General features: G+C 44.1%; 1 protein-coding gene and 1 long non-coding RNA gene across 3 annotated transcripts in view; one reads left to right on the top strand and one right to left on the bottom strand.

Annotated features, from left to right (window-relative positions):
• Positions 1 to 5385: 5385 nt before the first annotated feature.
• Positions 5386 to 7819, top strand: ARL4A (ARF like GTPase 4A). Of its 2 annotated transcripts, none has more exons than XM_087774078.1 (2): positions 5386 to 5527; positions 6082 to 7819. In XM_087774078.1, exon 2 carries the CDS (start codon positions 6166 to 6168, stop codon positions 6766 to 6768), a length of 603 nt encoding a protein of 200 aa, XP_087630204.1. In that variant the 5' UTR covers positions 5386 to 5527; positions 6082 to 6165; the 3' UTR covers positions 6769 to 7819. The 2 variants fall into 2 exon arrangements, with proteins under 2 accessions (XP_087630204.1, XP_087630195.1); XM_087774069.1 differs by lacking the exon at positions 5386 to 5527 and adding an exon at positions 5565 to 5809.
• The window catches only part of LOC148057634 (uncharacterized), a 67890-nt gene continuing 60021 nt past the window's right edge, over positions 6931 to 14799 (bottom strand). Inside the window, exon 4 of the long non-coding RNA XR_015708087.1 lies at positions 6931 to 14519. This is a non-coding gene — a long non-coding RNA (uncharacterized LOC148057634). The remainder of the gene's footprint in view (positions 14520 to 14799) is intronic.

Below are 14799 nucleotides of genomic sequence, written 5' to 3'. Positions count from 1 at the left end.
CTAAGCTTTGTTATTTATTGTGAGGAAATAAATTAGATTTTCTACCACCGACTACTTTTTAATAATCAAAGCAAAATAATTCATGCGGCATGTAAGTTATCATAAAAGAATTCAGCAGACGTAGCAAAGATGATAAAAAGCTTCTTTGTGCAAAACATTTTGTATGTCAATTTAAGAGATGGTCTTAAGAGCAAAACTTGATGTGTTGCAATTTGTCAGCGATTTTGTTGTTACTGCTTATTTTCAAGGAGGTTCTCGAAATCCATGGTGAAACTGCTATAGTATTTTATGTAGGAACTTGATCTTCTTTCAGAACCATATAGCGTCATTTCAAAGCAATACTTTTTTTTAACTCTAATCTTAGATTTAGGGTATAGTTGAATAGGAGTAACTTCAATTTTTAAATGTACAACCAAGCTACAGTTGGTTACTGTAAAAATAATAAACATTATTATTATTACACAGACATTAATACCTATTACCCTAGCCTAGGTCTGCCATGTCATTGTACTGAAATGCAATTGATTTTCTTTTACATACATTAAGAAATCCGCTTGGTTTCTGCATGGAGCAGCAAGAATTGGTGGTGTGAGGTGGCTAACATGTCTCTTTCATGAAGACAGAGGTGTCGGGATCCCATCACTATGTGCCAGCTACCTGTAGCTGGCAATTCATCGTCCTTGCAATAATTTCATTCTCCTCGTGACTTCCTTCGTTTGTGGTTTACAGCTAATTCAGCTCCATGATGCAGCTGGTTTCTTCCTCTCCCTCCTTCTGCATTTGCTCGTATTTGCTTCTGTCCTTTACTGTTCTATAGTTCTGGCCGTATCCCTCTGCATCTGCAGTATATGGGATTTGGTTCATTTGTCTTATTTCACTTTTCATTTGATTTGCGTGCTACTAGCAACACATATTATTAAAAAATAACTGCTAAGGTGATTAGCTATTGAACTGGATAATAAACATCATTAACCTGTTCTACAGAATAATGGCATTTAGCCAAAACAAAAGGAATACTGTGCTTATCTGGCCCAGGAAATTCAAGCCGACTGGCTTCACTTTGGAAATAATTTCTCATCTGCTCTGTCCGTAGATGTGCTTGTATAACAACAGTCATATCTACTTGAATGGAATTAACCTGTAAAATGAGCAGCACTAAGTGAAAGCTCTGATTTAATGTCTTGCTACAGTGAAACTCTCATGAACTGCTGGTTTTTAATTTCCATGAATTGCTATTTCCATATGAAAGACGATTTCTTGTGAAGAACATTTGCAGCCTTGCAAGCGGACATTTGATGATCTTTTGCATCTTTGTTGTTATCCAGGCACCGTGAGATAGCTCCTGCAGCACACGAGGTGGTACGTATTAAATGGTAACCTAAGTCTCTGTTGGGTAATAATATGAAAATTTCCAAGAGTCTTCTCTTTCCACTCTATACTGATTCTTTCTTGGCAAAGTTTACCACCTCTCTCTCGCCACTATCAGTTTCATGGTCCATATCCCTAATAAGGACTATCTGTGTTTCACAGAGGTAGTTAATGGCTGCAGCTTTAACCTGCCCTGAACCAAAATTATTCCTGGATCACTTAGGAATTAAAAAAATACTATTTTACCATAACGAAGCAGCCACATGTTATGCAGGTGCTGCTTCTTTTTCTTGAAACACAAAGGTTTGTCCCAGACTACCTTTTCTGTGTGGAAAATATATGTAGACTATATGTATGAAGCATATGTAGAAAATAATATATTACCATTTACCCTGGTAAATTGGTATCAAAGAAAGGGGACAAGGTTTTTAGCCCAGAGAAGCTGAAGTTGCAGTTGTTTTCACGCGGTAAGGAATGCTGAGCCAGAAAGAACTCAGAAATGTAGACAAGCTAAATAGGAAGTGAGAAAAGTATCAGTAGGCGAAACGACCCCGACCCAGAAATTAGGCACCTCCTTATTTTGCATTACAAAGTCTGCACATGGCTGGAGCCTTTTTCCATTCAGTTTCCTCATACATACATCTTGCAGTTATTGTCACCTGTCATCTAATGGCAGCCCCTTCCCCCTCCATTTAGCTACATACTTAAAAAGAAAGTAAGTATACTTCTTGCTGTACAACTCCTTCACTCAAGGCTTCTATGGAATAATCAAAGCCTTGCTTCACCCTTACCTTCAATTATCAGAGGTTGATTGTGTTGACTTTCTTACACTCCCACTAATTTAGATACCATTACTCCCTTCATAACACCTGGAACACCTGCCCAGTCTGCACGTTTGACTTCTAAAGTAGCATGAAGTGCATGGGAGGAGTCGATCAACTTGGATGGTTATTTAATAGCTGTTTTGCAGAAATGCCTACAGGCATTAATTAAGATCAAGGTGCTAAACACTAAGAAGACTTACAATGAAAAATAGTCCCTGCCCCAGAGAGTTCATAATTCACTTTATAGCAAGTTACAACAGGTGGATGAGATAAATTAACTGTAGGGAGGGAGAGAGGAGAATCTACTTCTCCAAGCATTTTCTGGACAGTGTGGATCATTTTCATGTATATATTTACAAAACCAGATACACTTATTTTGCTGATATTTCTAATCTTAAAATGACCTCCCTGATGTCATAAGACTGTTCTTCCAAAGAAACACATAATCTATGAGATTCCTTCTCCATCTAGTGTGGTGGATATGCTATACTCTAATCATCAGTTCTGTATCCCTCCCTTTCCAAGGGCACCAAAATCTGTTACTGTGTATTGACTGCTTTTCAGCAGAGCAAGAAATAATGACAATCTTTCTGCATTTTATGTTTAAAATTAAAATACCTCTCATAAAAGTAGGAGCTGGCCCATACCTCTCCTTGTGGAATTAATTGTAAAATATGTTGTTATAAAGCTGTGTTAAAGTGTGAACAGATCATGGTAACAATCAGACATTAAAGTTTAGAAGACTAATATCTAATAGGCTTACTTTTCCATTAAAAATAGGGAATACATAATTTTGTAGGTGGAGATAAAGGTCAATTTGATTTATTTCAGCTTGTCAAGTTTTATGAATAAATCTATTAGCTCTAGTAGTATTCCTTAACAAGGTATTTCTATCTGGTTTCCACCAATTTAAATTACTGAAAACCATCCATGAAATAATTAAGGGGCACTTTTAGTGTCACTATAAATGCTTTTCTGTTACATCGCATGCTGTGCAGTTCTTTATACTATGCAAAAAGTAGTGTAAAATACTGCCAAATCGGAAAGCTTACTGGTTGGCCTTAGGGGTTGTAACTTACCCCTACTTTTCTATACATGTAGGCCACTTCCTCCAAAGAGAGTCATCTGCAAGATTAGGCTGTAAGTAACTAACAAAGCTAAAAGCAGTGAAACATTAATCTCAGATGTAAGCAAATGAGGATTTTGCTATTTTTAGTAGGACTATAATGGGTATCTTAACACTTTGATAACATGAAACCTTGCCTACAGCACACTGGGGAATTTTTGTTGCTATACAACGTCCCTTTACTATTAAATTACTTCTTTTTTATACACCATAATTCTTTGTGATTTAAAATATAAAGTACAATGCTTTCAAGAGGAAAAAAAAACACAAAACATTGCCAGAATATTCTTAAAAATTCATCCTTTTTCAGCAGCCACATCAAGAAATTTGAAAGTCCTCTAGAAAAATTGCCAGGTTAATATTGAAAATGTCCCCTTTTCTCTTTTACTGGAGCCCAGCTGGTGAAAGACTTGGCTAATTGTAGTACAGAGTAGAGAAAACATACACTTGGAACGGCAGACTTCAGTAGCACAACAGCTTTAGTTAGCAGTTAAACATATACTTTTATCAAAGAGATTGATTTATTTAATTTTTATCTAGCTAAGGGTTATAGATGAAGACTTTCCTAGTACGCCCTGCTCTGAAGTCAGTATCTGATACTTTCGTGTGCTATTGGTGTTTTACACCGAGCTGGTGTACATCCAACACAGGCAGAAGTAGCCATTGCCACGTTGCCACAGCTGTATAAAAACTACAGTGGCAAACGCAGCAAGCGAAGAGAGCAGTGGGAAGGAAGAGAGTGGTGGAGAGGCAGCACGAACGTGAGACAACATACTCCTCCGGGCCTCCTCGAAAACCTGCGTGCTCTGGAAACACGTACGAAAATGCCTTATTAGACGCTCGTGATTAGTTCTGGCTTTGTAAGACTTCACCACTCCAATCAGGCTTAGATATTAAAATGCAGAATTACTTCACGTATCCTTGTGCTGCGGGAAGCCTTCCTTGTAACGAAGCTAGGTGACGTTTATGTTCGCTCAGGCCGGAGCACCGCTGCTCTCTCTGCGTGCCAGGTGTGTAACAGGATGATTCCATCCCCTCGGTTATTCTCGGCTCCTCCCGGACTATTTGTCTCCTGGTTCATGGGGACAAGCGACCGGCAAGAAGAGTACGGTAGGCACACACAGCCGGGCCGGGGGCCCTGCACCACTCGTATTCGTGCAACAACAGCAGGAAAGCCCGCTCGCAGCACTGCCTTCCCCCCTCGCTTCGCCCGTCTCAGCGCCTGCAGAGGCCCCGGGAGGGGGGGGGGGTGGGGGAAGGCAGGCAAGGGGCTTTTCCGCAGCCGCTGAGGCACGGCGGTGGCCCGGAGCCTGGGACGCCTGCTGCGCCACTCCCGCAGCTCAGGCGCTGCAAGGCACTTCATTGAGGCTCTGACGGCAGCACCCACCGCACTGCGGCACCCCGGCCTCCCGGGGCACCGCTCTCCACCCGGGGCTGCCCAGAACCGCTCCGAGGGGGCCGCCGGCGGGAACAGCGGCGCGGCCCGCCCCAGCCCGGCCCGGCCCTGCCGGCAGCCCCTCGGCGGGGCGGGAGGGGGGCGGGCGGAGCCCCGCCGGCGCAGGCCGCGGCGGGTCACGTGGGCAGGGCCGCCGCCGGGGGAAGGCGGCCCGCGAGCTGCCGCTTTGAAGCCCGTTGCTAGGCGACGGGAGGGCGCGCGGCGCCTACGGGAGCGGCCGGTGGTAGGGGAGGGATGACGCCACGGCCGGGCGAGGGGAGCAGCCGCGGCGGCGGCCCCTTGCCACCCCGGGGCGGGGGGGAGGCTTTCGCGGGGGCTCTCGGCGGGAAAGGGCGGCCGGGGAAGGGCGTTGCTGCCGGCCCCCCCGCGGGCTGCGCACCCCCGGCGGTGGCGCAGGTGCGCTGTGAGGCGCCGCCGAGTCATCTGCGAGGCCGCTAGGGGGCGGGGCTAGAGTGACAGCACCCACATCCAATGAGTGCACGCGCCTCCGGCGAAGGGGCGGGGCACTGCCGCCCGCCCGCCGCAGGGGGTGAGAGGCGGCGGGCGCCGCCCTCCCGGTGGGGCACGGGCCCGTGCGCCGTGGGCGGAGGGCGCGGCAGCTTCCCCCGAGGGGGCCGTGTGAGGCGTGACTCCGCCCCGGGGCGGGGCGGCTGAGACAGGGCGTGGGTGCGGGCGCAGCGCTCTGCCCTCGCCGCCGCAGAGGCCGCGCCCTCTCCCCGGGCCGCGCTCGGCCCCGGCGTTCGGCCGAGGACGGTAAAAATCGGTTTCTCCGATGAGTGGCCGGTGCCGCCGGCCAATAGGCGAGGCGGAGCGCGCCCTCCTCCCCGCCCCCGCCGCGCGGCGGGGCCAATGAGGGCGCGGGGCGGGGCGCGCGGGGCTAGGCGCGGGCTGGGAGGCGCCTCGCCGCCAGATGCGGGGGAGTCGCGGCGGCGGCAACGGCAGCGGCGCGTGCGGCGGAGGCGGCGCGCGGGCATGGGGGCGCGGGCTGCTCTCGCCTCCCCGCGCTGAGGGACGCGACCGCGGCGGGGCCCAGCGGTAGGCGAGGGGAGGCGGCGGGGGGCGGCGGCGAGGGGCGCAGGTGCCCGGCGAGCTGCAGTGTCGGTAGCGGCCGCCGCCGCGCCGCGGGGCGGCAGAGCCCGCTGGGGCTGGGCCGGGCGGGGGACGTGTGGCGTTCCGCCTCGCGCTGCCCGCGGCCGCCTGCGTAGCAGGGGCGGCGGCGGCGGTGGCCGGCGCGTTGTGGCCGCCGAACCCCGGCCGAGGCGGAGGGGGGGTCAGCCGTGGGCTAACGCCGCCTGTGTCGTTGGCAGGATCCGAGCCTAGCGCGGCGGCGAGCGCAGCCGTGGGAGCCGGCCTCTGCTCGTGGCAGCCTGCTGTCACCTTCCCTTCTGGCAATGGGGAATGGACTCTCGGACCAGACGCCGATCCTCTCCAGCCTGCCTTCCTTCCAGAGTTTCCACATCGTCATCCTGGGACTGGACTCCGCTGGAAAGACGACCGTGCTCTACAGACTGCAGTTCAATGAGTTCGTCAACACTGTCCCCACTAAAGGATTTAATACGGAGAAAATCAAAGTGACGCTGGGCAACTCGAAAACGGTCACTTTCCACTTCTGGGATGTGGGTGGCCAGGAGAAGCTAAGGCCGCTGTGGAAGTCGTACACAAGGTGCACCGATGGCATTGTGTTTGTGGTGGACTCTGTCGATGTCGAGAGAATGGAGGAGGCCAAAACAGAACTTCATAAAATTACTAGGATATCTGAAAATCAAGGAGTGCCTGTCCTTATCATTGCTAACAAGCAGGACTTGAGGAACTCTCTCTCCCTTTCTGAAATTGAGAAAATGTTAGCAATGAGCGAGCTGAGTTCCTCGACTCCCTGGCATTTGCAGCCTACCTGTGCAATCATTGGAGATGGACTCAAAGAGGGACTGGAGAAACTACATGATATGATAATTAAGCGAAGGAAAATGTTGAGGCAGCAGAAAAAGAAGAGATGAGTTCTGTTTTGACCTTTCTATTTTAGAGTAGTTACATGGTCAAAATTTGACATACGACAGCTTCCAAACCCAGGCCTGCTCGTTTGGATGCTGTTAAGCTTAGTTACGTTAAACAATCAGTTGCACAGCCTTGCTGTGTGGAAAGCTGTGCAGTTAAGGAACTTTTTTTTTTTTTTTTTTTTTTTTTTTACTAGTCTTTTCAGAGTTTTATGGCTCTGCATTATTTCAGAAGCCCTAATAGATGATGTAATACTATCAGGAAATGGATGGGTGGGTATATGTGACATGGATGTCTAAATAGCCAAATAAAATGAGGGGTTTCTGCTTAGTGTTGTATTCATATGTTTGAGGGTGCCCTCTGCAAGCAGTTTGCATTGAAGGTGTTCTGTGTTTTTAAACTTCTAATGCTCGTAAGTGGAGTGTTTAGGTGAACATTATACAGCTTTAAAAACATGTATGAAGCTAGTAACCCATTATTTCGAGAGGCTGTTTTTTATCTTGTTTGGGGATTTCTATGAAAGCTTGGCTACATGTGTAGGTTTTTTTAATTTGGCACTTTTTGAAATCGAATCATGTTCAGTTCAAATACTTGAAATTTAAGTGCTGTGGATTCTTCAACTGATAAAAGAAGGACTTTTTGACAAGTAAAAAATGTAAACAACACGCTGGAGCATGGAAAAGTGGTTTCCCAACATATAGCATGTTTTTGGTATGTAAGGTTTTTATTTTTTAGAAGTAGCCATTCATCATTATGCAGTGCTAATCAGGTTTAAACTATTACTCAAAAATAGTAATTTATTTCTGAGCGATGAGTGTTATGTCCTCCTACTATCAAGTTAAAAGTAAATTAATTGCAGTAAAGGAGCTATAAAGAACAACTCTGGCTGTTGTGGTTCTAACCAGTGCAGCATTCTGTGCTCTACTGGTGACTTTTCTGGCAATAAAACAAAATTATAATGAAGTAAAGATGGAGTTAAAATTAGCAGAGCACATCTTGTATCTCCCCAAAATACCCCATTTTATTAAAGTGGTATTGCTATGTCACTTTCAACGTATGCTTTTTTTATCGTGACTCTTAAAGTATTTTGTGGTTAGGAATGTAATAATGCTTTATACACTCAAAACATTTGACACTGCCGGGGGTGGGGGGGGGGGGAGTGGGGGAAGAAGACTTTAAAGACGGGCCTGTGTTCTGCTTTAATTATGCTTTAAGCTGTTCTTGTTTACAGAGTGTGCAAACAGTGTTAACTGGGCAGGATAGTGCTTGACAGAAAAGGGAGGGTAGTTTTTCTTACTGGTACAGAGCTTCAAGTGACTCTTTAGATACTTGGCTAGCAATTAAAAGGGCTAAAACAGAGCCTGGATTTTTAAGACTAACTTTAGTGGTGCTCTAAAAATTCATCAGAATGTTAGATTCTCTTTAAACTTTTGTTTGAAATACCGGCTTAAAAAAAAGGAGAAAAAAAAAAAAAAAAGCAAAATCTATTTCCTCCTTTTACTCAACCAGCAAAGTAACACATTTTTCTTACCTGCTGCCATGTATCAGGAGGATGACAGCTACAAACCTGAATGTCAGTCAATGTAACTTAGATATATTTAAAAAAAATAATCAAACTTTTTAACCAGCAGCTGTTCGTCCAGGAGGTAACCAAAAATGCACTTTAGTGTCTTCAATAACTGAAAGTGACAGCTGGTTTTTTTATGACATCTTGGTCCTTTTTGAATAAACTGAAGTAGCTTCCAGTGGAGCTTTTGTATGTTGGTTATATATGTACCTGCACTGGTGACATTGTAAGTCACTTACTCAAGTAATGTCTATATTTATAGAAATGTGGATGACTTCTTAAACCTTAATAAACAATTCAAAACAAGCCTGCAGAGAGAAGGTGTCTGACTTCTTGTACTGCAGCAGTATGTTCTCATGAACCTCTGTGCACGTATTGATTCTAATAACAGTAGAGCTATTTCTGATGAAAACCAAAGTCTTATAAATGTGGTGAGGCTCATAAATGTCACAGTGTTACAAATTGCAGGTATCTTATTAAAAACTTGAAATCAATGGCATGTCTGTAGATTCACAGAAGAAATATTAACTGCAGTGACTCCTTTCTGAAGTGATGGATCTTGCGTAATTTGAAAAATCTTCCATATAGCTGAACCTATTTTGTGTTATGTGCAACGTTTAATAGGCAATGTTGGGCATTTATCACATGTACTCACAGGTGGTACTTAATTTAGTGTCTTCAGGCTCATATATCTGAAGCTGTCTGAGGGATTCACATGTGCTTAAGCCGTGGGTGAATTTATTCCTCGGATTTTACGGCAGTGAGTAGAATGTGGCAGGAGATATGGAAGGTTCTAGTTAGTTTCCGGACCTGAAAGACAAACTTGATTTAGCTGGCAAATCAAAATTGCTAAGTTTGAACAAGAATATCCAAACCTGTCTCTCAAAACCCTGATGTTTTCATTTCTGTTTATGTAACATCAAAATGTAGGTTACTAACAGTCAGTCTTGAGAAAAAGCTGTAGTAGTGATGCTGAGCCCTGTCAATTTGGGGTGTAGTTGGTACAATCCGGCTAACATTTTCCTTCCTATCAGGTGCACAGGACTACTACGGTGAGGAAGGCGAGATGACAGGCTGGCTCTTTGTACCCAGGAAACAAACTGTATAATACCAAGTAATAATTGCTTCATTTTGAGTATTCATGAGGCTTTTCTGGCGAATAGTTGAAAAGGCATCCTGCTTGAAAAAGTCAACCGTATTTTGTTCTGCATATTAAAGATGCTAGTCTTTATCTGGTGACAGCCTCCCTAAACTCTTCCGTGTATAAAAACTTCAGTAAATGATTTTAAATGCAAAGACGTGACTGATCTGCACTCTAGCACTCTGGAGGAAGCAGTGAGAGAAGGCGGAGAGTAGCGTTTCTAAAATGTCTGTCGTGGTTGTTATCTTGTGATATTTAATACTGACTTGGAAGTAAAAAACTGAGTGAGGGATGAGTTTCACGTTCAAGGTATACCTTTATCTGTACTAGGACTGTTTTGCTGGAATATTACAGTAACTGTTCTGAGTAAAATACACAAATGTAGCTGTACCTCCAAAACTGTGTTTTGTATTACCATGACAAAGTCTTCAACTATGAACAAACTGGTGATTGCAGTAGAGCATTTGGTATTTTAGCTGATTGAGTTTCTGCTGGCATCGTTCTGTCAGCCTGGGATCGCTCTCTTCCATACCATGAATTGACAGTTCTGGCCTAAATACTGGTATGTGTAAAAAAATCTTTAGAGGAGCTGAATAAGCAGGTGTAATTTTGTTACAATGCTGGAATTACACAAATTTTAAACTGTTTTTTGCTGAAATGGGCTACAAATGGGCACTCTGTTCTTCAAGGCACTAGATAGATAAGTTAAATATCTTAAACTGCTGCTCCTTTAAGGAGGTGCAATTTAATTGCATTTAAATCTGTACAGCTCTGTTAAAAACGAACAAACCACAAGGTCTTGTAACCTCATCACTGTTGTCTTAGCTTACAAAAGTTGGTATGGCATTGCCTCAGCTGTTCGGGCACGTGCAATCGTCTTTGAAGTTAACCAGCCTTCAGGATCTGGTCTCTGTTTTCGAGCTGCATGGCCGTGTTTTAGCTTAGGACTGTTTCAGTTAGAAAAAGTACGGTAGGACAGTGAGACTCCTTCAAGTTCTTGACCTGACTTTTAAGTTGTGTTGCGCTGAATGTGCATCTGCATTTGAAAAAAATACAAATACTGGTTTTCAGACAGGTGATAGGTGAAACCTTTCTCTCTTCAAATTTTAATGTTTTATTCTGTCCTGGTTGATCCTTCATGTGTGGAAAGCAGTACCCACAGCCAGTCCACGGTTCCCAGCCGGGCTTAGAGAGGTGCTTCTGTACCACCTTACGCAGCCCTTCGGTCCTGCAGGCGTTGATTGCCCAGGACACAGCGGTCACAGAGCGGCGAGGAGCTGAAAGCCCTCTGGTCGGGTGGGGGCTAGCAAGCCCTTCTGGACCCCAGCAGATCTGCATGAAGGCAGCTCTGCCGCCTTGGGGGATTATCTGCATTTTGGATCATTTGTTTACAGGTAGCAGGGTGTTAATTAGTGTCTGGCTGAAACTTTTTGTCGAGAGGAGAGTGTCATTCTTGGCATCGGAGGAGGATTTAGATACTGCATTGATACTGCAAAGAAGGACTTGGTAAAGAGTGTGGAAAATGTAGGCAATCTGCATACGCTATATATAGGGCACCAACCTTAACATGCAATCTCGATTCAGCTATGCAGACGGCAATGCACGAAGGCTAGCAAACGTATACTCATGGTGCTATCTTCCTTTAACTTCTTTTGACAGAGAAATCTGGGCATGAATCGGTGCTTTTTGGATCAGTGTTTTCACTTTACTGTTGGGTGACTCGTCTCTGGAGAGGGTCACAGCTTACAGCCCCGCTCTGACAGCGATAGCCTCCTGTCCCTGAGCCAAAACAACTCTTGTTGCTGCTGGAAGGGACGTGTAGGGAGCTGTGAATGGGCATCGTCTCCTGTTGGTTTATTCCGGCGAATGAGGAAAGCATTTTATTATATATATATATTTTTTTAATCCTGACTGACATAGGTGTGTGAAGGCCGGCCCCTCTTACGCTGCTCTCCAGGCTGTGATTATTTTTAGGAGCAGTACAAGACTGCAGAGCAGTGTGGATAAACTCTTGCACGTGTTTTTAGACCGACAGCAAATACACAGCCTGACTGCACAGCAGGGTGACGCCTGGGGTTGCCACGTGGGCCCCCACAGCCATCCTGCCTATCTGAGAACAAAATAAAGGGGTGATACGTAGCTGGTACCTTGCACTTCTTTAAAGCATTAGTCAGTCGTCTTAAACCAGCTGTAAAGAAGCAAAAAAAAAAAAATGCAGTTTCAAAGACCTAGCTGAAAAAAAATCCCAAGCAGCAAATGAAGAACTTGAGTTTCCTCCCTGTCGGTGTCCTGTTGTTTTGGTGCTGGCTGTGAGCGACCTGAGGCACCTGTGCGGTGGCGGGGTGACGCTGCCTGCACTCTGCCCGCTCGCCGCGGGGCCCGGCGAATGGCACAGTCGCCGAGTATCCACGTACTGATTTCATTCAAAGGCAAACCCAAAATCGAAGGAGAAAAAGCAGGCAGGGAGGCGAGACAGTGCTTCCAGTCTAAATACTTGCTTGCAAACAGCTCAGGAAGGTAAGAGATGATAATCCCTGAGCTGTGAAGATTATGATTTCTTAGTTTCAGCTATATTTACACAGCTGCTCCACCAGAATTAAGAGCTCAAGATGACAGAATAGTTAGGAAGGAGAAGGTCGAGTACACTTGTAGGCTGTGGGGTGCGTGGAGGGAGAGAGGATTTGAAACTATTGGTTTTTCCTAGCTTTTCAAGACACACTGAGCCCTAAGGGAAATAGATATGCTTTTAGGCTGTTTAATTGGTTTAAAATCTTTATTGCTTTATGCACTGTAGTTTTCCTATTGCTGAAATGAAACAATACCTCACTTAAGAAAGCCACCTAATCGCCGCATTAATCTCTGGGTCCACTGACAAAAGGAGAAGGTTAGCAGGGGCGTTGAGCCTTGTTAAACGTGCTGAGGGCTCCTGGCTGGCACACAAGCTGCTGTATTTCAAGGTCTTTTCTAAAAATAGCAGAATGGTAAAATTTAGGTCAGGCGAGGTAAAGGTGTGAAGCCTGATACCTCAGACACGACACACAGTCCAGAGGTACCACCAACCCTATAACTGCTTATCTTCTGTTACCGCTTTATGAATGATAAATAAGAATAATTTTCTTGGAGCATAACATTTTCATCTCTTTCCCATTCCAATGTCATTTGCCCTAAAAGCTTTAATAAGTTTTGATATTGGAACATCATTGAGTTGGGTGTCACAAGGATGAGTTTGTGAGTGAAGAGGGTCAGGGAAGAGTGTTCACCTTTGCTGCAGTGATTTGGGTAGCTAAACCCAGTCTTTTTGTAAAGCTGGCTTAACATGGACAAAGATGACCTATAAGAGGGAAATTTTGTAAAAATATCTTCTGGTTTCTAACATTAGCTGAACTTCACTGGTCTTATAATTATTGGATGCTGTTGTAGGCATGGGCTCCTCTTTTTTTGACACCAGTTGCATGATGATCTCTAAGATGCCTTCAACAGCTTGCAGACCATCAATGTAAGGTGTCTACAGTTTTAAATGGTAATACTGAACTTACATATCCATGATGTACGTTTTTAGCTCTCCATCTGAGGTGCTTCTGTGGGTCAATCTGGTTTCTCAAAGAAATTTTTGATTCTTTGTGATTATTGTATCAATATCTCTGAAAATACAGTTTATTCCTATTTGGTTCCTGTTATAAGTGATACAATAAAATGGCAATCTAGGGATTATTAGTAGCACTGTTTCCCTTGAACTCCAGCTATTGAGTTTCTATTTGAATCACAGATATATATTCCATTTTTCTTGATTATACTGTATGTCGTATAGGAGCTGAATCGTGCTAACCTTAGAAATACTAGCCTCCCTGATTTTAATTAGCTTAGAAAATTGACTTGTACGTTTAAAGTCACTGTAATTCAGCTGTAATCAGTCATGTTACACTGGAGACAAATGGGATTCATGGACTGAGCCCACACTGATTCTTTTTGACAGATGTCCTATTGCCACATCAATACACATCCTTCACTGTGTGCTCTGGTAGCAGTGGTACCAGCAAACTATATTTCTGTATGGTTCAGTAACTGTGTTTCTGCCACTCTGTCATATAACTTGCTTATATACAATGTTCGCTTATGTCCTGCTATAGCTGTAATCATGATAGGAGATGGTTTGAAAAAATTCTGTGCAAAGACTCAGCTGTACATTGCAACTTTAAAACAAATACATCAAACTATGTAATTTAAAGTACTGGAGTTAATGCTGAAAGCTGGAAGTTTAAGACTGAAGATTGGTATATCCAGCCCAGCCACTGAGCGCTGGTCATTTTATCCCTGAATTCTCTTCATCTATGTGTAAAGCAAGAATCTCATAGTTGACCTTACATTTAAATTCATGCTTACAAGTGCTGCGAGATATTAAGATATTACAGAAATAGAGTGTAATGGAAAGTTATAGAAAGATTGTAACAGTAATTTGGATTTGTCGATTGACTTGTAACATATTTGTGTTCAATAGTCAGGCATCAGGAAATTGTACCATTTCAAAAGTAATGCATTTGAGAGTTTAAAAATACAAGTTCAACATATTGTATTATCTCTAACCCCATGAGCTTCAGCTTCACAGAAAACAAAAATATTACCATAGTTGAAAATAAGAATGTATTTCATATTCATCAGTGAATAAATATTCATAAACTGGATCATCTGTACCTGATTTTTGTTTGCATTTGACCATAGCTATTAAGCAAAAGTAGTCAAAATTATTTCGTTTTATGTTTAAATTAAATTGGGATGAATATATGGTCTTCCAAATAAAGCATATGAAAGTTTTCAAGTAAAGGTGATTTGCAAAGATCTTGAGTTAAAGTAACACATTATATTCAAATAAGCTTTTATTTGGAATAGTCAGTAACAAAAATGGCTGGAAATTCGTTTGAAAAGATAGCTTTATTTTATGTAGTACAGTGAGAGATGTTAAAGTGATTTCAGACCTCGGGATTCAGAGGGTCTCCTGTTGTCTCTGCCTTTCTTGGCTGCGATGAATGCGTCTGCGCAGGATGTGGCTGCTAACAGATGATAATGCAAAGTGAAGGGCTGGGCCATGAAAAGCCCCAGGGTGGCTCAGCGTGGTGCTGAGTTCTCACGAAGAGCTGATTGCTTTCCAAAAATAAGAACAGGAACTAGGGCAGATAATCCATGTAAAATGCACTTTCCACCCTTACACATTCACAACAATTCATTATTTTCAGCATTATGGAGCTTTACATGTTGATTACATACATAATCCATCTAGGCACACTCACCTGCCTACACACACTTCTGTTGTATTCTTGCAAACCCTGTTTG

Source organism: Nipponia nippon, unplaced genomic scaffold (genome assembly GCF_047370975.1).
Source record: "Nipponia nippon isolate SJK-2023a ecotype South Korea unplaced genomic scaffold, ASM4737097v1 scaffold_1, whole genome shotgun sequence".
Lineage (NCBI taxonomy): Eukaryota > Metazoa > Chordata > Aves > Pelecaniformes > Threskiornithidae > Nipponia > Nipponia nippon.
Note: the sequence above shows the minus strand (reverse complement) of the source record. Positions and strands in the feature narration are given on the sequence as shown.